This window comes from Emiliania huxleyi, assembly GCF_000372725.1.
Source record: "Emiliania huxleyi CCMP1516 unplaced genomic scaffold EMIHUscaffold_227, whole genome shotgun sequence".
NCBI classification, from domain to species: domain Eukaryota; phylum Haptophyta; order Isochrysidales; family Noelaerhabdaceae; genus Emiliania; species Emiliania huxleyi.
In genome coordinates this window covers 60,682-75,032 of record NW_005200362.1, presented here as the reverse complement: position 1 = coordinate 75,032, position 14,351 = coordinate 60,682, and the positions used below count along the sequence as shown (strand labels likewise).

General features: G+C 68.4%; 2 protein-coding genes across 2 annotated transcripts in view; both read left to right on the top strand.

The window, feature by feature from the left end:
- Positions 1-928: 928 nt before the first annotated feature.
- Positions 929-1,479, top strand: EMIHUDRAFT_45128 (hypothetical protein; the record flags this gene model as incomplete). Its single annotated transcript, XM_005779766.1, has 2 exons — positions 929-1,240; positions 1,297-1,479. Coding segments are annotated over 2 exons (495 nt in total), but the record flags the coding sequence as incomplete, so codon positions are not given.
- A 9,450-nt stretch (positions 1,480-10,929) lies between these two features.
- EMIHUDRAFT_114666 (hypothetical protein) overlaps positions 10,930-14,351 on the top strand; it is a gene marked incomplete at both ends in the record, with an annotated part of 8,936 nt that continues 5,514 nt past the window's right edge. Inside the window, 2 exons of the mRNA XM_005779765.1 lie at positions 10,930-12,355; positions 13,407-13,510. Coding sequence (XP_005779822.1) covers positions 10,930-12,355; positions 13,407-13,510 — 1,530 coding nt within the window. The remainder of the gene's footprint in view (positions 12,356-13,406; positions 13,511-14,351) is intronic.

Genomic DNA, 14,351 nt, shown 5'->3' with positions numbered 1-14,351 from the left:
CGGCGGCGTGAGCGGTGGCGACGGCGGTGTGGGGGAGGTGGAGGGAGGCGGAGGCGCGGGCGAGGTGGAGGGCGGCGGCGGCGTGAGCGGTGGCGGCGGCGGTGGGGAGAAGGTGGAGGCTGGCGGCGGCGTGGGCGAGGTGGGGGGCGGGTGAGTACTAGGTACCTGTGTTAGTGCCAGTGCGAGCCAGTCCCGTGCCCAGTGTTGTGCGAGCAGCCATGCTAAAATTCTTTTTACTCTGCCAGTCCCGTACCCGGTGTAATAAATAAATAGAGCAGTCATCTCCAGGGAGAGATGGGCGACGCACACGATCACAGAGGGACAGTGCGCACCCCGCCCCGCTCGCAGGGCGTGCATCACACAGGTGGACTGTGTGACTCCTCGGGTTTCTGGGACTCAGAGGTGTGCTAGTCGCTATTCTCCGACAACTCCGACATATCTGACGTACCCGGTGTCGTGTGAGAGAGTTGTCCGGTAAAATTCTTTTTACTTCGATGTTCACCCTCGACTTGACAGCTTGCGAGTGCTGCCACCGCCTGCCACCGCCCCGAGCGCCTCCTCCGACTGCCCAAGCTGCCAGCTACAAACGGCCTACACCGGCGCTGCGACGCGAATGGAGGCGAGGCGCGTGTGGCTGCCTTGCGACGGCGACGCATTCGTTCCGGCCGCGGAGGTCAAGGCGGAGCCGAACGGCGGCGGCCGCTCCGAGACCGCCACCGTCTCTCGCTGGTGCGCCGGCGGACGGCAGGAGGAGCTGGTGCGGCTGCCGACGGCCCGCTTGAAGGACCTGTCGCCCGTGGTCGGCGACCCTTCTGCGACGTGCGACGACCTCACCTCGCTGCCCGACATCTGCCTGCCGGCCGTGCTTCACAACCTGCGGCTCCGGTTCGCCAGCGACGCCATCTACACGAGCATCGGGCCCGTCCTCATCTCTGTCAACCCGCACAAGCGGCTCGGCCACCTCGACGACTTTCTGCGCTACTGCGACGACCTCGACCGCGCAGAGGACGAGCTTCTTCCGCCGCACGTGTACCGCATCGCGCGCGCCGCCTTCACCGCCCTGGTGCGGACGGGCAAGTCGCAGTCCATCCTTGTCTCTGGCGACTCGGGCGCCGGCAAGACGGAGGCGTGCAAGCTCGTCGTGGCGTGCCTCGCGCGTCTCGCGCCGTCGGGCCGCGCCGGGGCGACCGAGGCGGCGCTCGGGGGCGCACTCATGCTCGAGGCGAGGGAGTTCGTGGAGGTGTGAACAGCGTCTCTTCACACCTCCTGCTGCGAGCAGGCGCGCTCATGCTCGAGGCGTGGGGGAACGCGACGACGACGCAAAACAAGAACTCGTCGCGCTTCGGCAAGTGGCTCGCCGTCGAGCTCGACGCAGAGAGCGCGATCCACCGCTGCTCGCTGCAGCCGTACCTGCTCGAGCGGAGCCGCGTGGTGGTGCACGGCCCGGGCGAGCGCTCGTACCACGTCTTCTACCAGATGCTCGCCGGCGTGACTGCACCGGCCGAGCGGGCCGCGCTAGGCCTCAAGTCGGACGCGAGCGAGTACGCCTACCTCCGCCCCTCCGCCTCGGGGCCCTCCGTCTCTTCCGCCGCCGACGGCGCGTCGGCCGCCGAGGCGAGGGGCGAGGCGGCGGCCGAGTGGGCGGAGACGGAGGCCAAGCTGGCGGCGATCGGTCTCGGCGCGCAGCTTGCCGCGGCCGTGCGGCGCACGCTCGCTGCAGTGCTCACTCTCGGCCAGGTCTGGTTCACTGACCCGGAGCGGCGCGGCTCTCTTTGCTCGCCCCCCTCCTCGCCCACCAGCGGCGCGTCGGGGGTGCCGCCCGACGACGCCGCGGCGGAGCTCACCGCGTCGGCGCACGCGGGGTGCGCCTCCCTCCCTGCGGCGGAGCTGGCGCTGCTCGCCTCGCTCCTGCGGGTGGAGCAGCAGCCGCTGCACGAAGCGCTCGTCGCGCGTCACATTCGAGCTGGCAGGCCCCGCGCCTCAGACGCAGGAGTGTTCGACTCGGACATCTCTCGGGCATCTCTCGGACATGTCTCGGACGTCTCTCGGACATCCTCGGCCATATCTCGGCTGCGCCCAGGACATGCCTCGGCTGTATCTCGGCCATCCTCGGCCATATCTCGGCCCTACCTCGGCCATATCTCGGCCCCATCTCGGCTCCGTCCCCCCAAGGCGTGCTCAAGCCACTCCGCACCGGCGAGTGCGTCGACGTGCGCGACGCCCTCGCAAAAGACATCTACGCGCGCCTCTTCGACTGGATCGTCGCCGCAGTCAACCGGCATATGACCGAGGGCACCCCAGAGCGCACGAGATCGCACGAGATCGCACGAGATCGAGATCACGCCGCAATCAACCGGCACATGATCGAAGGCACGCGCGCCGGAGTCGCCCACGACGGCAGCGGCCTCGGAAACGGCTGCCACGGCGGCGGCGGCGATGGCGGCGGCGGCGATGGCGGCGGCGGCGATGGCGGCGGCGGCGATGGCGGCGGCGGCGGCGACACGGGTCGCTTCATCGGCATCCTCGACATCTTTGGCTTTGAGAACTTTCCGGTCAACTCGTTTGAGCAGCTCTGCATCAACTACGCGAACGAGAAGCTGCAGAAGCAGTTCATCGTCGCCGCGGCCGAGCTCTGCCTGCGCGACTACGAGGCCCGAGAAGAGCCCCGATCCGCCGAGATCACGCGAGATTACGCGAGGCCACGCGAGGCCACCCGAGGCCACGCGAGATCACCCGAGATCACCCGAGATCACCCGAGATCACCCGAGATCACCCGAGATCACCCGAGATCACCCGAGGCTAGGCGGAGGGCATCGCGTGCGCGGCGGTGGCAACCTGCCCAGACAATGCGGCGCAGATCGCCCTGCTCGACGGGCGCGGCGGCGTCATGCGGCTGCTGGACGAGGAGTGCTCCCTCCCGCGCGGCAAACCAGCGCACGTCGGCAGGCTCGACCACGCACCACGCACGAGTGCCGCCGAGCACGTCCGTGTGTCGAGTAGGCAGCGAGCGAGCGTACGTCGACAAGCTCCGCTCCGCCTGGTCCGCCGCGCTTCCGCGCGCGGCGAGCCCGCCACCTCTGAGCCGTCTCTCCTAGCCCCCTCCATGAGGCTCTGGCTGTAGGCGTGTCTCGCGCGCCTTGCGGGGGGGAGGGGCGGGGAAAGGGGCCGCCTCTGGGCGCCACCGCCGCGGCGCTGCTGGACTGTAGGACCGCGTCGCACGTCTTTGCGCGGCCGCCGCCGGCGCGGCAGCAGCGAGGCGGCCCCGCAGTGGCGAGGGCCGGCTGGGCAACGGTGGGCCTCAGCCTCGGCCGGCTGACGGGCGCATTCGGCGGACCCGGCGGCGGCGAGGCGGAGGCGTCGCCGCGGCGAGCGGTGCCTGATGAGCGACACGTGAGAGCTGACCACCCATCATTAGCAGGAGCCGTCGCCGCAGTTCGTGGTGCGCCACTATGCCGCTGACGTCACCTACACCGTCGACGGCTGGATAGAGCGGAACCGGCAGCAGGCCCTCGCCACTCGCCACGCCCCACGCCCCCGCCTTCCCGCCCCCGCCCTCCCGCCCCCGCCCTCCCGCCCCCGCCCCCCCCGCCCCCCACCCCGCCCCAACCCCCTTCTCAGTTCCCGCCCGAGCTTGGGGCTCTGCTCGCCTCGTCGCGCTGCCCGCTGCTGCAGCAGCTCTTCCCGCCGCCGCGAGACGTCTCCTCCGACCCGCAGCTTGCAGGCACTCGCCGGCATGCCTGCAAGGCGCGCGGACGGCACTTTCGAGGACATGTCCCGGACATGTCCAGGGCATGTCTCGCGCAGGCACGCCTCGCGGCGGCATGGGGCGCACGACCGTCCTCGCCGCGTTCCGCGCCTCCCTCGCGGCGCTGTCGACGACGCTCGAGACGACGGCGGCGCACTACGTGAGGTGCATCAAGCCGAACACCGCGCAGGCCGCCGGCGAGTTCGACGGTGCTCGCCCGAGATTGCGTGAGATTGCGTGAGATTGTCCGAGATTACACGCAGGCCGCCGGCGAGTTCGACGGTGCGTGTGTGTGCGCGCCTCGTGTCTCTCCCGCCCCCCCGGGCCGCCCGGCACTGTGGCGGCCCGGGCAGTCGAGGCGAGGGGGGAGCGGCGCCTCTCTGCCTCTCTCCCTCGCCGGCGGCGGAGCACTCGGAACCTTCTCGGAGCCTTCTCGGAGCCTTCTCGGAAGTCTGCCCTCGCAGGCGAGTATGTCGCGCGGCAGCTCGCGTGCACCGGCGTCCTCTCCGTCATCGACGTGTCCAAGGTCGGCTTCCCGGTCTCGATGCCAAAGCTGCACTTCCTCAACTCGTACCGCTGCATCGCGCCGGCCGCCGCCGCGGCCGCCGGCTCCGCCCCGCCCCAGGGCGGCGAGCTGGACGCCGCGTGCAGCCTGCTGCTGCGAGGCGCGGCGGCGCTGCTCGGCGAGACGGCCCGCTGGGCCGAGGAGGTCGTCCTCCCCGCGCGACGTCCCCGCTTGCCCCAGACATGTCCACGACACGTCCAGGACACGTCCCACAGGGGTCGGCGCTAGGCCGCACAAAGGTGAGTCTCGAGGAGCAGCTCGGCGAATCTCGGCGAATCTCGGCGAATCTCGGCGAATCTCGGCGCTATCTCGGCTCATCGCCACGCACAGGTGTTTCTCAAGGAGCAGCTCGTCTCGCGCCTCGAGGCGGCAAAGCTCTCGGCGTGGGCGCGCGCCACGACCGCCATACAGGCGCGCCGCACGCCGCCCTGTAGCGTTGCCGTCCGCCGCCGCCCGCAGCATCGCCGCCCGCCGCCCCCGCCGCCCGCCGCCCGCCGCATCGCCGCCCGCCGCATCGCCGCATCGCCGCATCGCCGCATCGCCGCATCGCCGTTTCGCCGCCCCATCGCAGCCCACGGGCATTCGTTCTCCTCAGCTTGGAGAGCCCCTGTGCCGCGCAGGCGCAAGGCCGCGCCGCTATTGCTCGCCGTGCGCGTCGCGCGCTCGCAGCTCTGGCGCTGGCAGAGGCGGTGGCGCGGGACGCGCTTGGGCGCGAGGACAGCGCGGCGGCGCTCGAAGCCCTCTCCGACCTCGCGGCGCTCTGGCGCGACGGGGGCGACGCCGTCGCCGTGTGTTTGCCTGCGGCGGCGGTCGAGCGGAGGCAGGCGGCCACGGCTGCCCTGGAGGCGGCGGTGCGTGCGTGCGAGGCCGAGGTTCAGCGGCGGGCGAGAGAGCGAGCGAGAGAGGAGGAGGAGCGCCGACTGCAGGAGCAGCAGAAAGCAGAGGCTGAGGCCGCGGCAGCTGCGGCGGCGGAGGCGGAGGCGGCGGCGGAGGCGGAGGCGGAGGCGGAGGAGGCGGCGGCGGTGGTGGCGAAGGAGGAGGCGGCGGAGGCGGCGGCGGTGGTGGCGGAGGAGGAGGCGGCGGAGGCGGCGGAGGCGGCGGCGGCGGCAGCGGCGGCCGCTGCCCAGACGGAGGCGGTGGAGGGTGCTTGTGTGGATGAGGAGGTGATTGCTGGTGCGGAGGAGGAGGTGGCGCCTCGGAAGGTCGAGCAGGGAGGTGCCGCCTCGAACGCGGCCGTCGTCTCCAGAGGCGGTCGGGGCGGGGCGGCAGCGACGACTCGCCTCGGGGCGGCGGCGGAGAGCAGTGGCAGCGGCGCGCTGGAGCAGGAGGACGCGCCCGAGGGGCCGGCCACGGCCGCGCCGACCTCTCCGCCGGCTGGTAGCGCCAAGAGGGCGTGCGAATCGTACCGCCTCGACATGGCGGCCGCGACGTTTGGAGCGTGCGTGTGCGGCTTCCCGAAGGCGGACCACAGCAGCGCTGCGTTGCAGGCCGCCGGCGGAGGCTCCTCTCGCAAGTTGGGAGGGCTCCCCCGCTGGTCCGTCTTCAACGAGGCGGCAGCGGCCGCGCCCGGGCCGTCGGCAAGGGTTTCGCCGCGCGGCAAGGCGACGGCCCCGCCGCTCAGCAGCAGCGCCGCGGCCCAGCCCGGCAGCAGCCCCGCGGTGCAACACGGGAGGGGCTCCACTCCTTCCGACCGCGGCGGCGGCGTGGCTTGCGACCAGTTCCGGATCGACCTCGCCTCCGACACCTTCGCCATGTGCCTCTGCGGCGCCCCCAAGGCTGCCCACGCGGCGGCCGCCCTGCTGGGAGGGCGGAGGCGCGGCTCGTCGAGAAAGATTGCCGAGCTGAGCCGCCGGCTCGAGGCGGAGGAGCAGCGGAGCCTGTCGGAGCGCTTCGCGCCAAAGATGCTCGTCCAGTCGTCGCCGCCGCCGCTGGAGAAAGAGGCACACGCAGCGAGCTCTGCCGCGCCGGAATCCGCGCTGCGCCGGCCCCACTTGCGATCGACAGTCTGCACTCTGGCGCTTGGAGTGGATGAATCGGTCGGCTGCTGCCACGCCGGCGCTGCTGGAGGCCACACGGCTTCCGCAGCCTCCGCCGCCGCCGCCGGTTCTGCAGCCTCCGCAGCCTCACCACCGCCGCCAGCGCCGGCCATCACGCGGACGGTCGACACGCCGTCCAGCCGCTTGTTGGGGGCTGGCAGGCGCAGGGGCGAGAGGCCGGCGCCCGACGCTAGGCCGCAGGAGCGCGCCGTGCAGGCGGCTCACCAGCATCAGCCCTTCTACTCGGCGCGCGTCCTGGTGCCCGTGCGCGCCCCGCGCGCCTCTGGGCGGCGGCAGCAGCGCGACGAGACGCTCGAGTCGCTCAAGTCGACGGCGAGGAGCGGCTCGGTGCGCGCCCTCGCAGCGTCGCTCGGCGCGCAGTTCAACCCCGGTATGCCCGCCCCGTGGCTGGCGGCCGAGGCGGAGGGGTCGGGCGAGGCGCCGGCACGCGGCCCCCCCGAGGAGAGCGCGGCTGCCGAGGCGAGCGCGGCCGAGGCGCGGCCGCTCGACCTGAGCGCCGCAACGAGCAGGCCGCGGCGTGCGGGCGGGGCGCGGCCGCCGTCCTCAGCGCGCGGCCGCGGCGGCCGGAGGAGACAGCAGGCGGAGGCTCTCGAGTGAGCAGACTTTTAGGTGTCCCAGTTGTGCATTTGGGGGAAAGCGAAAGGTTAGAGGGGGCATGCAACATGTGCGTGTGTACGCGGGTTCTCGGTACCTACTCTCACGGTGGACGTTGCGCGGTGGGAGAAGGTGGAAGGTGCACTGGAGCGGACTGCGACACACTGCTCACACTGGAGAGCTGCGTGGAGAGGGAGATTGCGAGAGCATCACAGGAGAGAGACCAGAGATTCGCACCAACGAGCAACGTGCGACGCGACCGAACGTACAGGACAGCGTGGCGTGCGTTGGCTTGCGCGCGGCGACGAGGCAGATAGCGGCGCGGGTCTAGACGGTAGAAAGACGCCAATTTGACGCCGGAGCGTCCAGCGCGAGCCGCTCAGTTATCAAAGCAGATGAGCAGGCGGAAGTCGGCCGGGACAGCGCCGGCGGCGAGCATCTTCTCCTCGAGCGCCTCGAGCGCCGCGCAAACGCCCTCGCCCATGATGCTGCGCCGTGTCGTGCGAGGCTCGTCGCTCGCCTCGCCCTCCCCCCCCTCCTCCGACGGCCCGAGCTCCGTGTCACCGTCGACGCTCAAACTCCCTCGCTGCACCTCAATCCTCATGACCTCCGCAACCTTCTCGGCCACGCAGCGCTCCATCTCGGCGGCGGAGAGGTTCGGGGGGAACATTTCCGGGAAGAGCTCTTTGAGTCCGTTGAAGCGGTCCGTGAGCTCGCGCCGTCTGCGCTCGGCGGCCGTATTCCACTGTCCTGCGGGCTGCTTGCTTTGGCCGCTGCGGGCTGCCGAATCGACCGACACGTCCCAGTCCACGGCGAAGAGTCCTTCGAGCGTGCAGCAGCCGTGCGAGTGCAAGTTGGGGTCCTCGGCGTCCTCGCAAGCCTCCTCGTGCACGTCCGCAGGCCAGCCATCCCGCACACACCGCAGCTGCTGGAGGGAGAGGCTCTTTTGCGAGCGCACAGAGCCCACAGCCGTGCTGAGCAGGCCGAACCTACAGGGACAGCTCCGATTTAGAGAGCCTCCGCTGGCACCCGACAGCGTGCGAGGCCAGCGTGCCGGTTGTAGTGGCGATTCCCAAGGGTAGCAAAGCCCTCGTCCCAGCCGCCGCGGCCGGGGATGCCACTCCGGTAATTGGGCGCGGAGAAGGAAGGCGGCGCCGCAGCCAAAAGGGCGTTGTAGCGTACGTCATGCTCGTACTCACAGTGTATCTCGTCCAGCGTTTCCTCATCGAGCTCGTCGACGCCCATGCCCTCCTTCTGGATCGCGTACACCTTTTGCCACTCCTGTGCCTCGGCCTCCGCAAACCTGGTTTCATACGCCTGGAGCTGGCTGCGAAACTGCGCTCGGTCAGCGACGAGCCAGTCGCCAAAGGGGCACGCAACCCACCGGTCGAGAGAAGTGGTGACGGGCACGAGCTGCGCGCAACGGCGCCACAGCTCTGGCGGCATCCTGTCGACGGCAGCCGCTTCATCGTCATCGACCGCCCCTTTTTCTGCGCGGTCGGCGATCATCAAGAGGATGATGCGTGCGCGGACAGTCCCAGGGTCGATCTCGTGCACACAGCGCTCCAGCTTGAGGTGGATGTCGCAGCCCATGGGACACCTCAATGAATCGAAATGAAGCCACAGGGCCCGGTGAGTTCTTTTTTGGAGTAATGAATGAATCTAGTGCAAGATTTGTATCTTCTCTTCCTTCTTTTCTCTTTCACATTTTTTCTTTTCATTTTACTCCTCATCCATTTTGACAGCAACGAACGTTTTGACGCGACGTCGGCGTGCGAGCGAGCGAGGGCGCGTGAGCTCTCGTGCGGCATAACGCCGACTCAGCGAGAGTGGCCAATGACACCTCCTCGCGAGGCATCATCTACCTGCCCACGAGCTGTGGACATCAACCCAAGCCTGGACCCCGAGTGCCCAATCTGCAACGAGATCAGGGACGGCGAGCAGCATCAGTGCAGAAACGGCTGCATATTCTGTGCCTCTTGCGACTGGCGCCTCCCCTCCCGCCGATGCCCACTGTGCCGCGTCCAGCTCGCGCCGCCCTCGCACGCTATCCGCTGTCGCATACAGGAGCGAATCATCGCCTCGCTACCTGCGAGCTGTGAGTACTGCCTCACTGCGATGAATCGAGGTGCGCTCGCCGACCACCGGCGTTGCTGCCCTCAGCGACCCGCCGTGAGAATTACCAGGAGGAGAGCGAACATTTGCTCGTTGGAGAGGCGGTCGCATATAGGGTGCACCGAGCCCTGGCAACGACATTGGCTTTTGGGACATCTTGGCGGTTGAGGGTGGTGGAGATCGGGCCAGAGAGAATGTGCAAGGGCCTCACGAGCCTCCTAGGCCATGGCCACCAGTCCCAGTGGCAGTCGCGGCTCGAGCATGGTCCGCTGTCCACTCTGGGCCGGTGCGGGGGCCCCCGGCCCACACCGTGCGCCGCGCAGCAGTGCGGAAACGGGGCTCCGGCTCTATGAGTCTCTATGAGCACCGACTTCCCGATTAAGCTAGGTTAATCAGAGGGCAGATTTGGAGAGATCTCGAGGAGTACATACAGATAGACCCTCCAACCATCAGAAAACTCCGACCTGATCGGTCGTACTGACCGCCGACAGATCACTGCAGACAGCAGACAGGCCGACGTCTGCACGCGGCCGGCCGGGCGAGAGGCTTGACACGATCCGACCCTGCGACCCTGACGCTGCTGCTCTAGCTATCAGCCATGCACTGCTGACTGCTGCCACAATGTGCGACCTGTGCTGGCCCACTTGGCGGCCTTCCCGGTCAGTGGTGAGGCGCAGTTCAGAGCTGTCGATGGCGCGATGCCGCACTGGTCCCACATTGGTGACACGAGACCACCAAGTTTGCCGGTCCAAGAGAGAGGCACCGGCGCTGTCCTGAGAAGGTGCGTGGTCCCTCTTGACTGCCCATGCGCGCGAGGCTGTGTAGGCATAGCCTCGAGAGTGCCAGCAGCCCATCCGAGGTGACGCGCATTGCGCCAGAAGCGTGCACGCAGCTGGAAGGACACCTTCCTACTGGCCGTACGATCAGGTCGTCACTGAATGCTTAATACTAAGGCCGCGAGCTATGCAGGTGATCAATTGTGCATCATGGCACGGTCAGCTGCGCCGACAGGCTGTCGCAAGGCGTGATAGCATGGCCGCAAGTACGCCGAATTCCCATGAAAACAAGTAAATAACGAACGGGCCCTCAGCGGAGCTGGGAAGAGGACCGCCGCAAGCGGCGTGGCGTGGAGCGGTTGTGCATCCCTCCGGGGGCCCCTCTGCGCCGGGGAGGCGTTGTTGGAGGCTAGGACGCAAGCGTCCGTCGCCCTTTTCAAACTCGGGGCCCACCTCCGCTACGCTCCGACCCGAATTTGGAGGGCCTAAAAGTTTAAGGTGTTGCTGCGCAAAAGGGGTCGGACACCGGGCGCAGCTCATGCTAAGAGCTAGAAGAGGAGATAGAGAGAACAACCACCCTGTCCCGTTATTGCGTACACCAACACCACAAAACGCTCTCTCTCTCTCCTGTCCTCACTCAGGGGGGTCACAACTACCAAGTCCCTCGACTAGCTGCCACAGGGCGCAGCTGCCACAGGGCGCAGCTGGAGACGCTCCCCCTCAATCGGCATCCACCCCCACCCGCTCCAGCCCCACTTCTGCTGCCGAGAGAGCTGAATCGAAGCAAGCGAGCCATCTGCACCGCCACTGGCACTGCGCTCAGAAGGCGTCGCTCGGAGCCTCTGAGCAGAGGGACAACCCCACATCGAGCTTTTGCAGGGCGGGGAGAGATCAAACATTCATGTGTCAGAAAGCGACAGTCCCCCATTGAAAGAAAAACTTGGCGCCCTTTTTCTTCCCAGCCAGCTCTGACGCTCGCTCGCTCGGGTTCAACCCAGGCAACGCGGACATATTTCAAAGAGGACACTGTCTCTCGCCGTCCAGGCACTCGACGACCCGGTGACTTTCGCCGACCAGATGCTCGCCGACCAGACGGCGCTCTCGCCGACCGGCTCCGAGACTCTGGACGTGGGCGGCTGGCAGGTCGTCGTCACCGACGGGCACGCGGTGCTGCCCGAGGGCATGACGCACCTGCCGGACAAGGCGTTCCAGGACCGCACCACTCTCGTCTCGGTCGCCTTCCCGCGCAGCCTTGCCTCCATCGGCAGCAGCGCCTTCGAGGGCTGCTCCTCGCTCTCCTCCATCGACCTCCCTGCCGGCCTCACCGCCATCAACAACCACGCCTTCCGCCGCTGCTCCGCCCTCCCCTCCGTCACCCTCCCCGCCGGCCTCACCTCCATCGGCATGGGCGCCTTCGCCCACTGCCCCTTCATCACCACCGTCACCTTCCCCGCCGGCCTCACCTCCATCGGCCCCAGCGCCTTCCACCTCTGCTCCTCTCTCACCCACGTCACCCTCCCCGCCGGTCTCACCTTCATCGGCGAGGCCGCCTTCTTCCGCTGCTCCTCTCTCACCCGTGTCGCCTTCCCTGCCGGCCTCACTTCCATCAGCTGCGCTGTCTTTTCCGGCTGCTCCGCCCTCGCCCGCGTCATCCTCCCCGCCGGTCTCACCTCCATCGGCGACTGCGCCTTCGACGCCTGCGAGGCCCTCGGCTCCGTCACCCTCCCCGCCAGCCTTACCTCCATCGGCGAAGCCGCCTTCGAAGGCTGCCCCTCGCTCGCCTCCGTCACCGTGCCAACCACCTCCGAGATCGGCGACGCGGCCTTCGACCCCACGACTACCGTCGTCCGCCTCTCGCCTGCGAGCATGTGCGCGCAGGCTAGGGCGGCGGAGGCGGCGGCAAGAGAGGCCGAGATGGCGGAGGCGGCGGCGGCGGCGGATCGGAACGCGGAAGCGCTTCTGGCGGATGAGGAGGCGGAGAAGGAGGCGGAGCAGCGCGCCAAGGAGCGCAAGGCCAACCAGAAGAAGAAGAAGAAGAAGGGCAGCGGCGGAGGGAGCGGCGCTGGGCCGTCGCAGGAGCCGGAAGGCGAGGAGGCGGAGGCGGTTGCGGCGGCGGAGGGGGGGGCGATGGCGGCGGAGGAGGAGGCGGAGCTGGCGGCAGCGCTCCAGGAGAGCGCGAGGCTGGAGGCGGAGAGGCGGGTGGCGGAGGAGCAGCCGCCCCAGCCGGAGGCGCCGCCGAGAGAGGAGGAGGAGCCGCCCAAGCCAGAGGCGCCGCCGAGGGAGGAGGAGCCGCCGCCGGCCGACTTCATCTGCCCCATCACGACCGAGGTGATGAGCGACCCGGTGATGGCGACGGACGGCCATTCCTACGAGCGGAAGCAGATCGAGCGCTGGCTCGCCACCAAGTCGACGAGCCCGATGACGGGCGAGGCGCTCGAGCATAGCATCCTCACCCCAAACCACGCGCTGCGCGGGCGGATTCGAGAGTGGCAAGAGGCGCATCGTTGAGCGGTTCAAGGAATTTTCCGCACACCTGGTGGGTGGGATTTTCTTTTCGGGACTGTTGGAAAAGAAAAATCGAATTGCATGGCCGTCTGTCGACTGCCTCGCCGGAACAGCCGGTGGTGGTGGCGGAATCGTGAGTACGACGCGACGTCCATCCTCCCCTCGCGCCTCGCCGACGTCCGCTCTCGGCGCCCTCGCCAGCAGCGCTCGAGCGAGCCGCCGACAGCTGACGCCGCTCCCGCTGCTGCTCCAGCTCCCGCCGCTGCTTTAGCTCCCGCCCCTGCTCCGGCTCCGCCGCCGGTGGCCACGCCCGCGTTCCCCGGGTATGAACAAGCGGCCTCGCCGCGTCCGGCAGCCCAGCGGCGCCTCTACCGCGCCGGCGCCCGACGCCAGCTCCAACCGGAGGCATGGCGTGGGGCTACAACGCGGGGCCATCTCCAGGCTGTCGCGGGGAACCTCAAAAGTGGCGCCTCTCTGCTGCTGCTGCTGCTGCTGCTGGTGGTGCTGCTGCTGGTGCAGATGCTGCTGGTGGTGCGGCGCGGCTCTCCGACTCGACTGGACGCGCGCGTCGCGGGCATCTGACACGGCGGGCGGCGTCGCGGGCGGCAGCGATCGCGGCTCGACGGTGGAGGTGGAGGCTGGTGGCTGTGGTGGACCATTGAGTTTATTTAATGGTGGAGTACGAGGACTGGGGGGTCAACCGGGAGGCAGGGGGCTCAACCCTGGTGACGGAGGACCGTGGGCCATCGCGGGGACCAGCTTGTCCGGAGGGCGGGCTGGGCAGATCCGGATGGTCTCACCCGGTGGGAGGCACCGAGGCGTCTGGGACGCTCCACTCTACCTTAAGCTCCTGAGGGGCGCGTGGTTGTACCTAAGCTCCTGAGGGGCCCTGTGCAATCCGATGGGTAGGGAGTCTCAGTCTGTGCCCGGGCGGTGTCCGGTGTGGAGTCTCTCTGATCCCACCTGTGCTGTTGGGTGTGAGGTCGTGGAAGCTTCGATCCCAAGGGGGGGAGCCGAGCCCACTCATAACCAACTCTCAGGGGCAGTAGGTGGGCGAGCCTCGAGCGCGCTCATCTCGATCGTCAAGGCGTCGCTACGCGCGGTCTTCCGCGGGGGGAGCTTCGTCGACGGGTGCGGGACCGCGGCGCAGTCAGTGCCGTGGCGATGCCTCCGGCTGTTTGCGGCGGGTGGCTTGCTGCTCGCTGCGATGGCGAAAAACTCGTCTCGCCACACGCCAAGGGCTTATGCTCTGGCGAGACGTGAGGCGCATGCGCCCAGGAGGGGAGGGCGCATGCGTAACGACGCTGCTAGAGATGCCTTTCGGGGCCCAGAGATAAAACTTCTGATGCCATGCATGACCTAGTCGTGTCCCCAGCTATGGGCGTGTCCACGTTGGAGCCAGGTGTGGTGTGGGCGCGAGAATGGCTCCGCCGTTCATGGAGGCAACCGATACGAGTCGACTGGTGTGTGTCGTCGACGTGGTTTCGTATCAAGAATACTCACTCACACACACCAGGGCTAGGGCTCTCTAGCCCGTAACCCGACACCGATCATCCGGCCCGCTGGGTGCGCTTCTCAGCTCCCCGGCCCTGGATGTGAGGTTAATGACTGCACTCCAAGTGCTCCAAGTGCATGGCCCTTGCCCTGCGAACGCGCACCCCCGGGGCTAGGTAGGGCTCTCTAGCCCGTAACCCGATACCGATCATCCGGCCCGCTGGGTGCGCTCCTCAGCTCCCCAGCCCTGTGGATGTGAGGTTGATGACTGCACTCCAAGTGCTCCACGAGGCGCGGGCGACGGCTTCCTCAGAAGCCGTCGCCCGCACCACAGGAGCAGTCACACCACTCCTACTCCGGCGCCCACCCCACGCCAGGTTGGAATGTGGACATAACGATTGCAGGCAACATCGATAGATTACGGAGGCTTACCCGTCATTATCTACTCCAGAAGCGTCTCAATGGCATCCTTTAATCTGACTCTGTGTGGGTACCTCTTG